This window comes from Neoarius graeffei, chromosome 13, assembly GCF_027579695.1.
Source record: "Neoarius graeffei isolate fNeoGra1 chromosome 13, fNeoGra1.pri, whole genome shotgun sequence".
NCBI classification, from domain to species: domain Eukaryota; kingdom Metazoa; phylum Chordata; class Actinopteri; order Siluriformes; family Ariidae; genus Neoarius; species Neoarius graeffei.
In genome coordinates, this window is record NC_083581.1 from 24827695 (window position 1) to 24843378 (window position 15684).

Below are 15684 nucleotides of genomic sequence, written 5' to 3' on the forward strand. Positions count from 1 at the left end.
TGCCAGACATGGACATTAACAAAAACACTGGAAAGAAAACTAACAACATACAAAATGAAGCGTCTGAGGAAAGCGCCAAAGGTGACAAGACAGGACAAAGTCAGAAATGAGGTGATCAGAAACATTGTTGGGACTACACATATCCTGCACTGTCTTGAAAAGAAAAGGATCCAGCGATTCGGCCGTCTTATCAGGATGCCAACCAATCAACCAACTGCCCGTTCATACAATTCCAGACACTCTGGGAAAGACTGAGGAGATGGATTGATGGGGTAAAAGAGATACTACAAGACCACGGCATGTCATCCCTCCAAGCCTTGCTGCAGAAAAAAGGTTACATCTCCCTCTCCGTGACACCTCAGAGGAGAAGCGGACGGAAAAAGTAAAGCAAGCGTGAATGGTTGGATGCGAATTGCTCGACGTCCTCAATGTCAGTCCTGGCTAGTTCTCCTGAGCTAGCTCAGAAATCTGCAGTAAACAGTCAAGTACGGCTGACGTCCAACGAGACAAGGAAGACGCCATCACGGTCCATGCTATACTTTGGTTCCAGCTGGGAACCAACTTTTCAGGTTCCGAGCCAATTTATTTTTTCACTGAACTGCACTAAAGTCCTTTTGGTGCCATATGGCGGCGCCGATCTCCGTTTCGTAGCCCTCGGCCTCTTGCCTATTACATAGCTAGGGTTACAGTGAGGGGCTAGTCCTCTGGTAACTGCGAGAATTTGACTCCCCACTCACGGGAAAACAAGCATGTTACGCAACATGTCTCAGTGTTTCACTCTTACGCCTCTTTGACCAACAGGGAACGGGTTGCAGTGTGCCTTGCCAGATGCCAGTAGGTACCATTTTCTTTGGTATGATCCGACCGCAGGCGGCATGGTGGTGTAGTGGTTAGCGCTGTTGCCTCACAGCAAGAAGGTCCGGGTTCGAGCCCTGTCGCCGACGAGGGCCTTTCTGTGCGGAGTTTGCATGTTGTCCGCGTGGGTTTCCTCCAGGGGCTCCAGTTTCCTCCACAGTCCAAAGGTTAACTGGTGACTCTAAATTGACCGTAGGTGTGAACGAGAGTGTGAATGGTTGTCTGTGTCTACGGTATGTATCAGCCCTGTGATGACCTGGTGACTTGTCCAGACTATCGCCTTTCACCCGTAGTCAGCTGGGATAGGCTCCAGCTTGCCTGCGACCCTGTAGAAGGATAAAGCGGCTAGAGATAATGAGATGAGATGAGATGAGCCGACCGCGGGCGGCATGGTGGTGTAGTGGTTAGCGCTGTCGCCTCACAGCAAGAAGGTCCGGGTTCGAGCCCTGTGGCCGACGAGGGCCTTTCTGTGTGGAGTTTGCATGTTGTCCGTGTGGGTTTCCTCCAGGTGCTCCAGTTTCCCCCACAGTCCAAAGGTTAACTGGTGACTCTAAATTGACCGTAGGTGTGAACGAGAGTGTGAATGGTTGTCTGTGTCTACAGTATGTATCAGCCCTGCGATGACCTGGCGACTTGTCCAGACTACCGCTTTTTGCCTGTAGTCAGCTGGGATAGGCTCCAGCTCGCCTGCGACCCTGTAGAAGGATAAAGCGGCTAGAGATAACGAGATGAGACGAGATGACCCGACCGCGGCCGGCACGGTGGTGTAGTGGTTAGCGCTGTCGCCTCACAGCAAGAAGGTCTGGGTTCGAGCCCCGTGGCCGCGAGGGCCTTTCTGTGCGGAGTTTGCATGTTGTCCGCGTAGGTTTCCTCCGGGTGCTCCGGTTTCCCCCAAAGGTTAACTGGTGACTCTAAACTGAACGGTTGTCTACAGTATGTGTCAGCCCTGCGATGACCTGGCGACTTGTCCAGACTCGGTAGATAATGAGATGAGATGACCCGACCGCGATTAGAACTCTCCCGATTGGTCGAAGAGGGGTAAGAGTGAACCACTGAGACATGCTGCGTAACATGCTGATTTTCCCTTGTTGTTATTTGTTACATGATTTTAAAAACAAACAAACTCCTTTAAGCAGGACAGTTGTTGGTTTTTTTTTTTTTTCCCGGCCTCTGTCTCTTTAATAAGCTCACACGTTATCTAGTAGAACAAATGTCTCACTGCCATCATCAGGTCCAGCCGAGGCGGCAGGAGGGAGGAGTTGTTGGGTGGGTTGGTGGTGGTGTTTTTTTTTTAATAATGTTCAGTTTGTTCTCAGGATCGATGTGCGCGTGCATCGCCTCCACACGGACGCGTTCTCTCCGTCCTCAGCACGCGCTTCACTCATAAACCGAATCCGGGGCTGCGATCAGGAGCTCGCGCTGCGGAGAGAGAGAGAGAGAGAGAGACTCCTCCTGTCCTGACACCTGAGAGACAAGAAGACAGCAGCTCTGATACTGGGATTCTACACAAGAGGAGGAGAGCGTTTAAAGCGTTAGAAGAAGAAGAAGAGGAGGCTCTGCTGTTCGTTTGTTTATTTGTTTGTTTTCCGTTTCTTTTCCGGACTATCTGAGGAAGCTGAAGTCGGCTCCTTTACCAATTTGAAGTACAGTTTGAGAAAATGCCGAGGAGGAAGCAGCAGGCACCGAGAAGAGCTGCGGGTAAGGAGCACGAGCACACTGACACCTATCATTCTTCTCCTCCTCCTTCTTCAGACCTCCACGGCTTTCATTTTCACACCCCGAGCGCGTTGTTTGTTTGTTTGTTTGTTTCTTTCTTTCTTTCTCGCTCTACACCGCTTTCATCCCCCCCCATGCGCGCACGCGCGTGTGCGCGCGCGCGGCTGTATAAAGAAGTGAAACTGCTCCTTTGAACTATTTACGGCTATTCAAATCAGCGCGCGCGGGCTTTTGTTTTCTACTTGTTAAGGCTAATGGAGGAAAGGCTCGGGGGAGCGAACGCGCGTGCGTGTGTATGTGCGCGCGCGCGCGCGGCTTCTTTTATCTTGTTTTGATGTGTTTCCGGTGTGAAATCGTAAAGGATCTGAGAAAAGGAAATGAAACGGGGGGGGGGGCGTCCGTTTAACTTGGAAAACATTCTTCTTTAAGGACTTAAAGCAAAAGTTTGGAGTTCAAAACTGATTGATAGATAGATAGATAGAGAGAGAGAGTGTGTGTGTGTTTAGATGGATGTCCTGCTTGGCTCCAAATATCAGCTGAACTTCCGATGAACCCTTAATATCTCCAAGAGAACCGAACACACACAAGTGCTGGAATAAAAAAAAGCTTTCCACACTCAGTTCTGAACTGATAACCCTTTCTCACATTCTGCACAGCTGCGCTTTAATGATGTCATTATTTTTCCTGCATTCATGTTTGTAAATTTTAATTTCCCTGTTTGTTTTTTTTCCACGCACCTGATTGGGTTTTGCGTGTCACGTGACCTCGATTGCTTAATTCATCGCGACTAAATGAATAACAAATGTAGCCGCTAGACAGGAGCTTTGCACTTTGCTGTTCTATTCTGTGTGTCACATGTCAGGCAGCAGCAGCATGTGCTGTACAGAGATACAGTCCAACTTCTCAGGTATATTCCACAAAGAGCAGCTTGTTTAAGGGATTATTCATTCGAGTGCTTCAAGGTTCAGTGCGTTCCTCTCCTTTCGAAAGCTGCACAAATAAGAGGTTGAGGTGGCGTGTGATTTGGAGCTGTGTCCTGGTTTGTTTCAGGTCTGTCTTTATCTTTAAGCCTTTACGACGTGTCAGTGAGCGAGAGAGAGAGAGGAAAAAGTAGCCCAAAAATATGCAAAAGAAGCTGATGTACAGTAGATCCTACCTCTACCTTCTCGAGCTTTCTGCATGCTTATAAAAATATTTTGCAAGGTCAGCATAAGCATGTGAATGGGGGGAAAAAAACATTCTGGAGAAGTCTGTATTGCTAAAACGGAGCCATTTCGGACATGTTTTTCAATAAATAATATTTATTTCACATATATATATTAAAAAAAACATGTCTTTTTGCATTTGAGGCCCGAAAAGATCTACTTAAAGATGAAACAACAAGGCCGTTAATTTGCTGAAAAAAGGAAAGCAGATATGTCAGCACCCATCCATGTCGACCTCAAATAGCCGACTCGCTTGTGTTTCGAACAGTTTGGGGAATTTTTAATGTGTTTATAATGGCGGTGAACGCAGCTGGTACACGGCGATCTGAGAGTTGCCAGCAATCTTCAACCCACCTCGTGACGTTTAGACTCTCTAACCGTCCTTCATTTCCTCCCACCACTCTTTCTCTCTCTCATACTCTCTCTCTCTCTCTCTCTCACACACACACGTATCCCACCCTCCCTCCCTCCCTCCCCTAAAAGCCCCTTTCCTCGAACAAAGGCGCAGCAATTATTGGGTGAACTTTTTACGAAGATTCCTAAGCGATCCTTTTACGCGCTGCGGGCCTACTCGCCCCGTAATCTGGTAAATGTGTCAGCCCTATGGAGAAATAAGCCTTCCAGAAGAGTTTCTTCATTGTTGAGGTAATTGTCTCCTCTCTGACAGGCACATTCATCAGTGGCTTAATGGTCAATCAAAAGTTGGCAGGCAGAGTGTTTTCATTCTTTCCTATCCACTACATTAGGAATACTTAATCAAAACGTCTCCCGGTAATGACCGTGAAGAGTTCATGACTGACTGATCCGTTGTCTGTGCCGATAGAAAATTAACAGCTCGGCGCAGGAGAGATGTGGGCCCGCAGATAAACAAATTGTGCATTAATATTTCATCTTCAAGACCTGGGATGTGCTACGAGCGAGCGGCGAATATTCCAGGCCCCGTGTTGTCATTTCTCTTTGCCTGGCTCTCCCCCACCCTACCCAACCCTACCCCACCTCTCCTCTCCTCTTTCTTTTATTCTTGAAGGCTTTTTGCAGCTGTAACTCATTTTGCTTGATGACTTTACTGGGGTTATAGAGAGTGACGACAAATTGATTACCTGGCAGAGCAAGAATGGAGCAGGGAGAGATGCAGGCTGACACTCATGTTATAATAATATGCTTAATGATGTGTGGAGGGGCGAACAAGGGGAGAAAGAGAGGGAGGTATTAAAATAAGACCAGAGAAGATGCAAGCAATGAGCTTTTTTCTCTCTCTCTCTCTCTCTCTCGCTTCATTTTCAATTCTTTTGTGCAGGCCATAAAGATATAGCGGCACTCGGTGAGTGAAATGGCTGTTATTGTGTTATGAGTGCTATCTGCAGCTTATCATTCCACATTGTAAAAATACAGGTACTCGGTACAGAGTAAAAAGCCCTTTCTGCTGAACTATACAATTAATATTGTGGCGTGACTTTGAGACAGTCAGCATCAGCACTGGCGTGAAGGTCGGACGGATATATTTACCTCGGTCTATATATCTACCTCAGAGTTCAGGATTCCTGATAGGACCAGGCCTGTTAGGGTGGCAAGCGTCTTCGAAAATGAAACTAATCTGAGTGGGTGGAGTGGTTTCCTCCTTTACTCATCTTGGAGCGTTTGGTAAGCACGGTATAAATTAGGGAAGTGAACATTGCTGACGATGATAATGTCATCAAACAGGTTTCATTTCAGCGTAGCAGGTTATTACATTAACGCGGTGGCGGAGCCCGGGCATTGTTTTCCATCCTCCTGTTATCGCTTTTACAATGGCTCCTCCTTTGAACCGTTAGCCCAATTTGCTGTTAACAAGATAAATTGGAGAACAGACAAAGGCATTAAGTGTTGCTGTGCCAGTAAGTGAGTGACAGCAGCTTCTGGGAATTGGCTAACTGTGAGTCCTCCTAAGTGGTCTGTTCTGGAAACATCTGAGGATCAAGGCAGATGTTGTTTGTCTAGTCGAGGTAGAAAAAGCAGTCCAGTGCAGTCATTTGCCTAAGAGCTGTTTAGCTCAAAGGAGGGGAAAAAAAAAGGTGTTTGATACTCAAGCATGGACACGTCCACCTTATTTACTTGGGTTAACGGGGTAATTTCTTTAGTTTTGTGCTCATCTTTGAAAATTTTGTCTTGTTTGGATCTGATTTTGTTCCAATCCAAAGCTATCGCGGTACGGAGTTACAAAGCAGTTAGCCTTGCTCAGTTACATCCGTTAGAAACTACGTTATGCATCTCGATAATCCCTGTTTTATTTCTTTATGTCACCGTCATAGTTCAACGACAAAGGCTGTGGCTACCATCCGGTTCTGTAGTCATGACGTCGTAGGGGTTATGCTGCTGTCGCTCTTCGTATTTCTCCTGGTTTCGGAGAGCTTTTGCACGATGTGTGGTTGAAACAGCAGCGCTGCATGTAGGTGAGGATAAAAGAACAGTCGTGTGCCCTGGAGGCGCCGTTCTCTCCACTCCGCTCTTCCATGATTGGTCCCGAGGCGGGCGTAGCGCTGTCTCGCACCCGTGCCACCTCGCCTTCCCTCAGAGACCTGCGCCAGTTTCCAGGCAAATGACATGATTTGATACGCCGGCGGGGGCAATTGGGCCAGCTAATGTTTCCGCACGATCGTCCCTGGGAAAAAAAAACTAGAAAAGGCTATTTCTTGGTGCGCTTGTTCTTTTTTTTTCGTTCCTCATTAAGTGCGACAATGGTGAGGTGATGGGGAAGACTTTATTGCAACCGGACTAAAACTCATTACTCCTACTAGACATCCCGAGTATAAAAGAAATTACAAAACGACGTTTTTGTCCCCGTCTCCTCAGATAGCCGGCTCGGGAGATTGAGGTCGGAGGATCAGCAGTCAGGAAGAGAAGTCGATTCCTAGAACGAGACGAGAGTGAAAAGGGCCTAACAATGACACAAAACGCTTTTGTGCGGCGGTTATTTGATTACCAGCAGGAATTCTGGGCGTTCTGAGTTGCACGACGGCGCTCAGAACGATCTGCGAGGAACACACCTGCGCCGTATGTGAAAGAAAAGAGTCCTGGGCCTTAACAGCTGTCCAAGGAACTCCTTTTCCTTCCAACCCTCCCATCCTGAGTGAGAAAACAGAAAGGAACAAAGATTTGGTGTGAAACCAGAGACATGCGATATCGCGCTAGGCTAATAGTCTACCCACCTCAGGAGGCCATATGGCTCTGGAGTTGTTCAAAACAATCAGTGTCGGGTCATGTTTCCACCTCCAGATGGATCTCAGATGGAGTGGCTGTATCAGAACAAGTGCCGGGGGCGAGGATCAAATATCCGACTTCTGTCATATTTACCTCAGTTCCCTGTGATAGGATCCTGTTCATACAAACACAAAGCCTTATTCGGCCTCAAATGTGTCACGGTCACGAGGGGACAAGAGGAACATGTTGTACCCATTACCTAATACCCAAGACGGTTTTCTTCCATAACATCATCTGAATGTCATTTGAACCTTTTAAAACACACAGACCGTCCCTGATCTTTCTCACACTAAATCGCGCCTTGTTTTCAGGTACGCAAACGGCGTAAACAAACCATCATCTGTCCGTGCGTCGTCGATCCACGAGACGCAATCCTGGTGAAATTTCGTCTCCTTCCCCCACCCTACGTCTTTATAATAACGAATCCCGGCTTCCCCTCGACGACTGGCCGCACGGTGCTGAGAAATAGCGTTGCGTGAAAAGATAGAAACTTCATTAATCTGAAAATGATCCACAGTGTACCTGGTTTGCTTCCAATCAAGTGCTTAATGAGTCTCAATTAAGATTTATTATGCAAATTAACCCTCACCTGCTACTATCTACGGGTGCAGGAGCTATGACAATATTTTGCTAATGGTGCAATCTGTAATAATTAGACAGGAAAACTTTCGCAAGACTACACACTTATGAAGAAGGAGATGGTGCACAGGTAAAGCTGGTGTATTCCTCACGTTATTCAGCATCCTGTTCTTTAATTAGGCTCAGCACACATTTTCTGTTAGAATTATTTAATTGATTATTTGATTGTGGATCTATCGCGTGTGTGTGCAGCTATTCAAGTAGATTTCAGAACATGATCCGAGACCGTATGTCACATTTTTTTAATTTGAGACTATCGTTCAGTTTCAGCCTTGACTAAAATGCGAGGACGTTTAATTAAAGCGTCTGTGAGTCAAAAAAAAGGAACAAGATGCATCTCGAGAGCTCCGGCTAAATCTTTGCCCAGCAAGTGTTCTGACCACCTCGCTGGCCGCCGTCCAGACAGCTCCAGCCCCCGATGCTTTTTGCGTCTTCATTTAACATGGCCACTGATGGCGTCTCGACAGCTTTATTGCAGACATGTTTCATGACAAGTTGTGCTACGCAATTACACGAGAATTAATTTGATGAATCAACTCGATACTTTTTTTTTTTTTTAACGTCATTTGTTTTCTTCCCCTGGAGGTCACCGAGAACTCGGATCAGCCGCTGCACTTTGGGTTGTCATGACCACGTGACGTTTTATCGCTTGAAAATATTTAAAGATAAGATTTACGTAGGGCGGCACGGTGGTGTAGTGGTTAGCGCTGTCACCTCACAGCAAGAAGGTCCTGGGTTTGAGCCCCGTGGCCGGCGAGGGCCTTTCTGTGCGGAGTTTGCATGTTCTCCCCGTGTCCGCGTGGGTTTCCTCCGGGTGCTCCGGTTTCCCCCACAGTCCAAAGACATGCAGGTTAGGTTAACTGGTGACTCTAAATTGACCGTAGGTGTGAATGTGAGTGTGAATGGTTGTCTGTGTCCATGTGTCAGCCCTGTGATGACCTGGCGACTTGTCCAGGGTGTACCCCGCCTTTCGCCCGTAGTCAGCTGGGATAGGCTCCAGCTTGCCTGCGACCCTGTAGAACAGGATAAAGCAGCTAGAGATAATGAGATGAGATGAACAAAACAATTTATGAAAATAACAACACTATGTCTCTACATATCCTCCATTTAAGTCTAAATATTTCTGCAAGCGACGTTTCCATCGGAGAATTCCTTCTTTGTATTCCTTTTTTGAAATTATAACATCTGTCTTCGAACTTTTTGACTTCTCCTCATATATATGTATATGTAATGTGCAGTCCTGTGCAAAAGTCTTAGGCGCATGCAAAGAAATGCCGTAGACCAGAAACGGCTTAAAAATAATAAAATTTTTGGGCGGCACGGTGGTGTAGTGGTTAGCACGGTCTCCTCACAGCAAGAAGGTTCCGGGTTCAAGCCCAGCGACCAGCGAGGGCCTTTCTGTGTGGAGTTTGCATGTTCTCCCCGTGTCTGCGTGGGTTTCCTCCGGGTGCTCTGGTTTCCCCCACAGTCCAAAGACATGCAGTTAGGTTGACGTGGGGCGGCCTTGGGCTGAGGTGCCCTGGAGCAAGGTACCGAACCCCTGACTGCTCCCCGGGCGCTCTGGTGTGGCTGCCCACCGCTCTGAGTGTGTGTGCGTGTTCACTGCTTCAGATGGGTTAAATGCAGAGGATGAATTTCACTGTGCTTGAAGTGTGCATGTGACAAATAAAGGTTTCGTCTTATAAAGGTTAAATGAAATGTTACGACATTTAAAAAAAAAATACAAAAGTAGTAAGCTATAATGAATGAAACAAAACCCTGTATCCGAAATCACTCACTCGTTCACTACTCCCTACTCACTATCTAGGGAATTACTATATAGAGGACTATATAGTGAGCTCATCGATAAAATGTAAAAGCACTTTCGGCCCGTGTCCGAAATCGCTCCTTACTCACTGTATAGGGCACTATATAGTGAGGACGCCATTTTGTAGTGCTGTCTGAAACCTTAGTGAGGATTATTTACACCCTATATAGTGCACTCAGAGTATCCCACAATGCATCAGGAAAAGTAGTGTACGACTGATGGTCACTAACCAAAGCAATATATCCCATCATGCAGTACAGTCGCGCTAAAAGAAATCAAATTAAAAGTCTCAAATTTGATTGAATAAAAGGCAGCGGGAAAGAAGAAAGTATTCAGCCTTGATTTAAAAGAACTGAAAGATGCAGGGGCGGCACGGTGGTGTAGTGGTTAGCGCTGTCGCCTCACAGCAAGAAGGTCCTGGGTTCGAGCCCCGGGGCCGGCGAGGGCCTTTCTGTGCGGAGTTTGCATGTTCTCCCCGTGTCCGCGTGGGTTTCCTCCGGGTGCTCCGGTTTCCCCCACAGTCCAAAGACATGCAGGTTAGGTTAACTGGTGACTCTAAATTGACCGTAGGTGTGAATGTGAGTGTGAATGGTTGTCTGTGTCTATGTGTCAGCCCTGTGATGACCTGGCGACTTGTCCAGGGTGTACCCCGCCTTTCGCCCGTAGTCAGCTGGGATAGGCTCCAGCTTGCCTGCGACCCTGTAGAAGGATAAAGCGGCTAGAGATGATGAGATGAGATGAGATGAAAGATGCAGGTACTTTGCATTGATTAATGTGGGAAGTTATACGCTCGGTATTATATGGATTTATCACAAAAATACATGCAGGTATTTATTATTTTGAAAACCCACCAGGCTCGATTTAATTGTGCAACAGTAATGACGTAAATACCAGCGTGACGGAGTAGAGTCCGAAAGCGTTTTTTCATTTTGCCACTGAGCTCACTGTATAGTCCTCTATATAGTAATTCCCTATATAGGGAGTAGTGAACGAGTGAGCGATTTCGGACACAGGGCCGGACTCTAGGCCATCCTTAAAAAAAAAATCCGTTTCCTGTCCACTGGGTGAGCAAAAAAATTTTCAGTCGGGAGGGAGGGATTTTTTTTTTTTTTTTTTTTATATGGATGGATAAGAAATCGCAATGCTGTGTTTGCTTTTTCTTTCAGTACTTTTTTATTACAAAAGCAGACACATTTAATAAAATGACAGTTTAATCAACTGAAACTTGTACAAAAACTTTAAGTTAGCATTTTAAATGCTGACTGCAACATTTGCAAAACTTTTACAAAGGTACTTAAAATGTCCGATACACGGACTTTTTGTAGTTCTAAATCGAGCGTTAGGCCTAGTTCGGATGAAATTACACTATTAAAATGATCACTGAATGATTTGTTTTTCTGAATCTTTACTATTTTGTTGTTCGCTAGAATACCATTTTGCGATTTCACACTTAAGCAAATGTTTGAAAACTCCGGATCTCCTTCCTTCATGGTGGCTGCCATTTTTTTGTGCCGCACGGCGCATGCGCAGAGCTGATTCAGTTCAGAGTGCGCGCGCACTCGGCGGAGGCAGTAGTGTGTCAGGGAGGGAACAGAAGCAGAGATAACGCTTATTTTGTCTCCGGTAAACCAGTCTTCTCTCGTTCAATTACGTGCTGGCATCAAAAGACACCGTTGGTTGTAAATGAAACCAAACTGAGTGGTTGGAGTGTATTTTCATACACAAATGGAGAAATGTTTGCTGAGTGTGTAATTGTGTAGCCCCACTGCAGACCGTTGTCGTTGTTAATTCATAGCATGCTCAGCTGCGTGAATGTGTCATGCACTGAAAATAAGAGATTTACAAGCCAGGAATGCCTCATGATGCAATACGCAAGAAAAGAAAGAAGATTTACTGCCATTTTACTTTGTGTTTGAGTAAAGTGAATGAATAAATAAATAAATGGTCTGTGGAAAATACATTTAATCCTGGGAACTGCGTGCACAGGAGTTTATTTTGTGTTTCCTCCCCCCCCGGCGGCTACTTATTTGTCATGGCCGGCTAGTATGAGCCTAAAGGCCAATTTATGCTGACAACCCAGTCCTCGCAGATAGCGTCGCAGAGAGTGTCTGTGTAGCCCCCCCACCTTCGCAGACGCTCTGCGCGCACCTCCCAAAAATTGTGACCACCGCAGAAGCCTCGCAGACAGTGTCGCAGACAAGAGGGCTCTGATTGGTCCACTCTACATCCGCTGTACACGCACTTCCGCTTCCCTACTTTCCCGGTTTGGTTTGTTTTCACGACCGCCATTTTTAAAAACACGAGCGAAGATGGAGCAGCATGAAGAGCGGTTGATCGAGGAAGTGAGGAAGTACGTACATCTATACAACTCCAGTTCTAGTCATTATAAGTAACCGGAGGATAAACACTCCACTAACCACACCCACCAACTACTCCTAGCGATTTCGCGACTTCGCGCCCCCTTGCGTTGTGGCAGTGAATAACATCGCGGACGCCTATTACTCCCCGCTCAACGATAAATTACAACTGTCTGCGAAAAGCTATCTGCGAAAGCCTTGTCGCAAGAGCATGCAGAGGCCTTTAGTGGAAAGCCCTGGGAATGCGTAAATGTCAAGTTCGATTTTAGATTTACGAACCCGAAAAAAAATGTCGAAAAACCGGCGTTAAAAAAAAAATTTCAACCGCACAAACGGCACTCACCCGGCCGGCGGACCGGAAACAGAAAATTTTTTAATAATGGCCCTACTCCGTCGCGCCATTATTTACGTCGCTACTGTCGCACAATTAAAACGTGCCAGATCAGTCGGCTGATGGGTTTTCAAAATGATAAATACACGCATGTATTTTTGTGATAAACCCATATTATACTGAGCGTATAATTTCCCACATTTAATCAATACAAAGAAGTACTTTGTGCCTGCTGCATCTTTCAGTTCTTTTAAATCAAGGCTGAATACTTTCTTTCTTCTTTGCCGCTGCCTTTTGTTCAATCAAATTTGAGGCTTTTGATTAATTCCTCGTTCTGCGCTCTAACTTTTTTTTATTCTTTTATCCGTCTGTCTTATTCTATTTTTAATTGCACTTGGATGTCCGTTTATAATGTGTTTTGTCCCCCCCCCCCCGTCCATTCACCCCAACACAGCTTTAAAAAAAAAAAAAATTTATTTTCAGCGTGACCGCAATGCATGATGGGATATATTGCTTGGTTAGTGACCATCGGTTGTACACTACTTTTCACGATGCATTGTGGGATACTTTGAGTGCACTATATAGGGTGGAATAATAATAATTCTCACTATACATTCGGACAGCACTACAAAATGGCGAACTCACTATATAGTGAGTAGGGCGTGATTTCGGACATATTTGGCGTGAGACGACCCTTTGGTTTAAAAAACAGAAATAGTCTCGGGTCCAATGAGTGCAGGTTTATAAGGAAGTGAGCTGTAGGTTTTACTGAGCATCTTACAGAACCATCCACAGTTCTTCTGGACATTTTGACTGTCACACTCGCGTCGTCATTTTGCACCAGCCTTCATTGTTTTCCTTTTTAATCTGAATAGTGCTCTTTTATGGAACATGCTGCTCAGACACAAACGTTTAATTTGGTGCTGGAAAACGAAACGAATGTTTGTAACGTTTTGACTCGATAATGTAGAAATCATAAAATAGAAATCCATAACAAAGTTTGTATGAAATGAAGGGGGAAAAAAAAAGGGTGCCGAAGACTTTTGCACAGTACTGTATATGTTTAGTTTGTGAACCAGGTAACATTTCTAAAGCCCTACAAGTCGCACCCGGTAATTTCTGATATTTTGAGATTTTGTCTGTATTAAAGGAACAGTCCACCGTACTTCCATAATGAAATATGCTCTTATCTGAATTGAGACGAGCTGCTCCGTACGTCTCCGAGCTTTGCGCGACCTCCCAGTCAGTCAGACGCAGTCAGACGCGCTGTCACTCCTGTTAGCAATGTAGCTAGGCTCAGCATGACCAATGGTATTTTTTGGGGCTGTAGTTAGATGCGACCAAACTCTTCCGCGTTTTTCCTGTTTACATAGGTTTATATGACCAGTGATATGAAACAAGTTCAGTTACACAAATTGAAACGTAGCGATTTTCTATGCTATGGAAAGTCCGCACTATAATGACAGGCGTACTAACACCTTCTGCGCGCTTCGGCAGCGCATTGATATCTGAGCTCCGTATCAATGCGCTGCCGAAGCGCGCAGAAGGTGTTAGTACGCCTGTCATTATAGTGCGGACTTTCCATGGCATAGAAAATCGCTACGTTTCAATTTGTGTAACTGAACTTGTTTCATGTCACTGGTCATATAAACCTATGTAAACAGGAAAAACGCGGAAGAGTTTGGTCGCATCTAACTACAGCCCCCAAAAAATACCATTGGCCATGCTGAGCCTAGCTACATTGCTAACAGGAGTGACAGCGCGTCTGACTGCGTCTGACTGACTGGGAGGTGGCGCAAAGCTCGGAGAGGTACAGAGCAGCTCGTCTCAATTCAGATAAGAGCATATTTCATTATGGAAGTACGGTGGACTGTTCCTTTAAGCCCCGTCTTCTTTGGTACAATGTTGCGCTCGATACCCCAGAAATGTCCGTGTAGCTCATGTGTAGACGTGACCACCGTGATCAAATCAAAAGAAACGCTTTCCTGTACGTGTACATTCACTTATTTTCAAGGATCGCTCAAAACAAGAAAAAAAAAAGTGGTTTCCCTTCCCCTCTTTGTGTCACGTTATTAATTATTACTTCGCTCTTTTCACGCAGAATGTTTCACCGAACAACCCCAATCCGATATATAGCTTTTAAATCGAGCCTGCGTGCCGTAATAAAAGGTCTTGTTTATGCGTGTCCTTGCTAGGCCGCGAGCACTCGCCTGCATGCGCCGCGCCATTCTTCTGCAAATAACAGCTTAATTGAAACTCATTAAAAAGCAGTGACAGCTTAGGTGTCCTTGTAGGATATAGAATAATTCAGTTGTACTTACAACTTGATTAAAGGAACTCGATGAACATATTAATGGTTTGATGGCTTCGACGTTAATAACAGCGAAAAAAAACGTTGAACGGCATCCCGGGCCACAGTTATAGAAACAGTAGACGCCAATGTACACAATGTACGTTCTATAGAAAAGGTCACGATTTGATTTGAAAAAATTCTAATTACAATCAGATGAGATTCATACTGTTCTTTTCAGTGATTTTAAAAAGTTGCGAGTTTCTTCCATGCAAACTTTTAAAAAAAAAAAAAAAAGACATTTAAGAAAATGCAGGCAACGTATGAAGCGTAGTCTGTTTCCCTACGACGCTGTTTCAGATTGATATCAGAATCTAGAATGGATTATTTTCCAACCTCAGCTGCAGGTGGAATCTTTTTATATCTTTTTCTGAACCCTATTTGTAGCAAGGTTTGTAATCACTTAACTAGATCAGATTTTTTTTTTTTTTTTGGTAAATCTGGATCTAATTTCAAGCTTCATTGCTAAAATACAGATGAGCCAAGTTTCCACCATGAACAACGCTATAAGTTCTTATGTCTTATTAACAAGATGAAAAAGATATTTAGGCAAAAAAAAAACAAGCACATGATTTACAGTCACCTGGATTTTTTTTTTCACATCGCATTATGTAATAACCTCAAAAAAAAAAAAAAGCCGGCACTACCCTCCAGATCGCATCACATTGGTTCATGGTGCATCTTGCACTGGTGCAAATGTATGTGTTGCTCAGTTGAAGGTGAGCTGATTAAGATCCACATCCACACCTCTGATTCACGTTGACAGACTGTATGTAGATATTAAAACACCCCGCTCCATATAACATCTTTGAGGTTCCTGTGTGCACAGTTGTGATTATCAGTGCTAGTTATTTTTATTATTACCCATAGACGATTATGTACCACAGGGTCAATGGAGGTAAAAACTCAGAATTTCTGAGATTAAAGTCGTACATTTACGAGAAACAAAACAAAAAACAACAACTCGGATATTCTCTGAGATTATAAATCCATAAAGTTGCAAGAAAAAAACCCCCTCAGGAATTCCAAGATTAAAAGCTATACGGCTTTTCGATTTCATAAAATCGATGAAATTTAGTTCCCTCTGAGATTTGGTCATTGTGATATGTTTATTTTAGGGCTGTCAATCGATTAAAAAAAATTTAACTAATTAATTGCACAAATTTCTGTAATTAATCACGATTAAT

The 15684-nt window shown here is 44.8% G+C and overlaps 1 protein-coding gene across 3 annotated transcripts in view; it reads left to right on the top strand.

The window, feature by feature from the left end:
* The first annotated feature begins 2123 nt into the window (after window positions 1-2123).
* Window positions 2124-15684, top strand: part of LOC132896509 (teashirt homolog 2) — an 86921-nt gene continuing 73360 nt past the window's right edge. The window contains exon 1 of one of the 3 annotated variants that reach the window (XM_060937391.1): window positions 2124-2553. In XM_060937391.1, the coding sequence (XP_060793374.1) occupies window positions 2514-2553 (40 nt within the window). In that variant the 5' untranslated portion in view covers window positions 2124-2513. Of the gene's footprint in view, window positions 2554-3420; window positions 3479-15684 lie in introns of those variants that run through there. The other 2 variants (XM_060937390.1, XM_060937388.1) reach the window with 2 other exon arrangements.